This window comes from Gregarina niphandrodes (assembly GCF_000223845.1).
Source record: "Gregarina niphandrodes unplaced genomic scaffold scaffold00024, whole genome shotgun sequence".
In the NCBI taxonomy this organism is placed as follows: Eukaryota; Apicomplexa; class Conoidasida; order Eugregarinorida; family Gregarinidae; genus Gregarina; species Gregarina niphandrodes.
In genome coordinates, this window is record NW_011645793.1 from 111,731 (window position 1) to 114,330 (window position 2,600).

Sequence of the window (2,600 nt, forward strand, 5' to 3'; positions counted from 1 at the left end):
ACCTGGAACGTTGGGCCTGGCTGGCCGTACCTGGAACGTTGGGCCTGGCTGGCCGTACCTGGAACGTTGGGCCTGGCTGGCCGTACCTTCCCACCTCTACTTGCGTGCGGGTTATGTTGACCTTCATTGACCACTCGACCTTCATGGGGAGTGACCACTTGGGCGCGAACCACCTTGGCGTCTCCGGTCCGTTGAGGGACGATGCTGCGGAGCCTGGGTCGACAAATTCCACGACGATATCTCCTGGTCGGTCGGTGGGTTGGGTGTGCCTCAAACGGTCGGCTTCTGATGAGGGACTCGGCCATTCGCTCTCGGAGCATTTGTTGTTGCACTTGCTTGCGTTCTTGCTCTGAGCTCCGTGGGATCATGTCCTGCAGTTTGTCCAGAATGGGGAGGTTGCCGAAGACTGCCTCGGACGGGGACGTGTTTATCGCGAAGTGGACGTGTTTATCGCGGAGTGGACGTGTTTATCGCGGAGTGGAGCGTTACGTTGTGCAGGCGAGTGACTGCACCCACCATTAGTTCCCTGTCTCTGACGCCTTCTTGCCATTGGGACTTGTGAGAGTACGTTGTGTAGTTCTTGGTGAGGGGCCTCGTCAATGCCGTTCCCTTGTGGTCGGTACGGCGCGGCGGTCACGTGCTTACATCCTAGCTGGTACGTTACCTTTGCGCGGAAGACCCCTCGGAAACTGGTGCCGTTGTCCGTCAGTACTATTCGTGGTGGCCCGTACGGGACTATCCAGTGCCGGTAGAAGGTCCTGAACGTCTGCGTGGCGTCCAACGTCGGAACCATTTTGGCCATCATATACCGCATCGCATGGTCGACGATGATATTTCAGTCGGCGCCTCCCGCGTGTATTGGTCCCACGTGGTCGAATAATACGACGTCCATAGCGGCAGCCTTTCCCAGCGCCCCTGTCGGTAGTCCTTGCTGGACGTAAATCTTCTTTGTCCTGAGATGGATCCACCACAGGCCGTTGTAGTGGAGACCTGGTAGGTTGGGGTTCCCCTCCTCGGCGTATGCTTTGACGAAGTCTTCCTTTGTCGGGGTTGAAGGGAGGTTGACAGTCTGGGTGCCCACACAGCCGCGACCTTCAGTGTCATCCGGTCTAATAGCGCGTCGTCTCCTTCGTCGTCGCCGGCGTATCTGCTAAGTCAGTCAGCTATGTTGTTGGGTTCGCCGGAGATGAATTCGATGGTAAAGTCGTAGTCGCTTAGTAAGAAGACCTTGCCCTTGTCCACGCTGGTGAGGTACCATAGGTTGTTGTGGTCTGTCCTGACCGTGAAGTGCGAGAGGCTGACGTAGTCTCGCCTCTTCTCGATGGCCCACTTGACCGCGAACAACTCCCCTTTCCTGGTGTCCCAGCGCGACTCCGTGGAGGTTGAACTTCTTGCTAGCGAACTCGACGGGTACTTCAGCGTCGCCTTGCACCTGTTTGAGTACAGCCCCGACCCCTAACTCGGACGCGTCGGTCTCTATGATGTATTCGCCATTTTAAGTAGGGGCATGCAGCGTGACGGTGCCCTGGACGGCGTGTTGGAGCCGATGGTAGGCGTTCTCGTGCACGTCCCGCCACTCTTAAGTCCTGTCCCGCCACTCTTAAGTCCTGTCCTTCTTTTGCAGGTCGAACAGCGGCACCGTGATGTGGGAGAACTTGAGGGATGAAGGGCCTCAGATAGCCGCACATCCCCAAGAAGCTTTGTAGCTCCTTCTTGCTGGTGGGGTACTTCCATTCTCCGATTTTCTTCTTAACAAAGTGAGGAGCGGCAGCCCACTCGCTCTTAGAGGGTCGGATGACTCCCAGCTCCAGTTGCTTCGCGACCTGCTTCTTCAACTCCTCCAGCATTTGGGGTTCGTAGTGGCGGACCCTGACCTTGTGCGGGCGTCTTGAGACCTCGAACCGTGCTTCGTACTTGACCTGCGCCACCTTGGGGTCTTCCCACGTATCCTTGAGCTCCTCCAGGAGCTCCCACAGCCGCTCGCGGTGCTCGCCGTCTCGTAACTCGTCGACGTATCCCCTTTTGGCGCATAGGGCCATTCTGGTATTGCCTACCGTGGGCAGTAGGTCCATGTCGGGTGTGTCCAGTAGGTTGGGCAGGTCATTTGGCGGCATGACCGCGAAGGTGACGTCCTTTTTGTGCTCGCCGATGGGCGTCTCGGCTGGTGCTGTGAGGGGCAGGGTGCCAGATCCTAGTACTGTGTCGATTCTCATGCTTCGCCCTGAGAATGGCACGCCCGCTCTCTCTCTGTCGCGCTCTCTAAGTAAACTGATGTCGGCCCCGGTATCTATGAAGAACTGCAACGGGGTGTTGCGTACCTGGGCCTTTACAGAAAAGGGCTCTCGTCCGCCTTTCCGATGCTCTCCACTGCGGAGACGCCACGCCAAGGACGCGGCGCTCCAGGAATTTGCGTGAATGGTCTCTGTGACCCCAGTGGCGGGTGAGTCTCACGTAGCGCGTTAGTCGTTGGTTGAGTGCTTCCCTGAGTTGTGGGAAGTCTTCGGGTTGGATGGTTGCAGCCGCCACGTGCACGTCGGCCACGTAGTTGCTAGTGGGGAACATTCTCGTAGCAACATCTGAAAGGAAGTCTTCGACTTGGG

At 57.7% G+C, this 2,600-nt stretch overlaps 1 protein-coding gene across 1 annotated transcript; it reads right to left on the bottom strand.

Moving 5' to 3' along the window:
• Positions 1-1,155: 1,155 nt before the first annotated feature.
• Positions 1,156-2,213, bottom strand: GNI_108480 (hypothetical protein; the record flags this gene model as incomplete). The annotated part of the gene is made up of 2 exons (XM_011133139.1): positions 1,156-1,455; positions 1,632-2,213. 2 exons carry the CDS (start codon positions 2,211-2,213, stop codon positions 1,156-1,158), a joined length of 882 nt encoding a protein of 293 aa, XP_011131441.1.
• Positions 2,214-2,600: the final 387 nt, after the last annotated feature.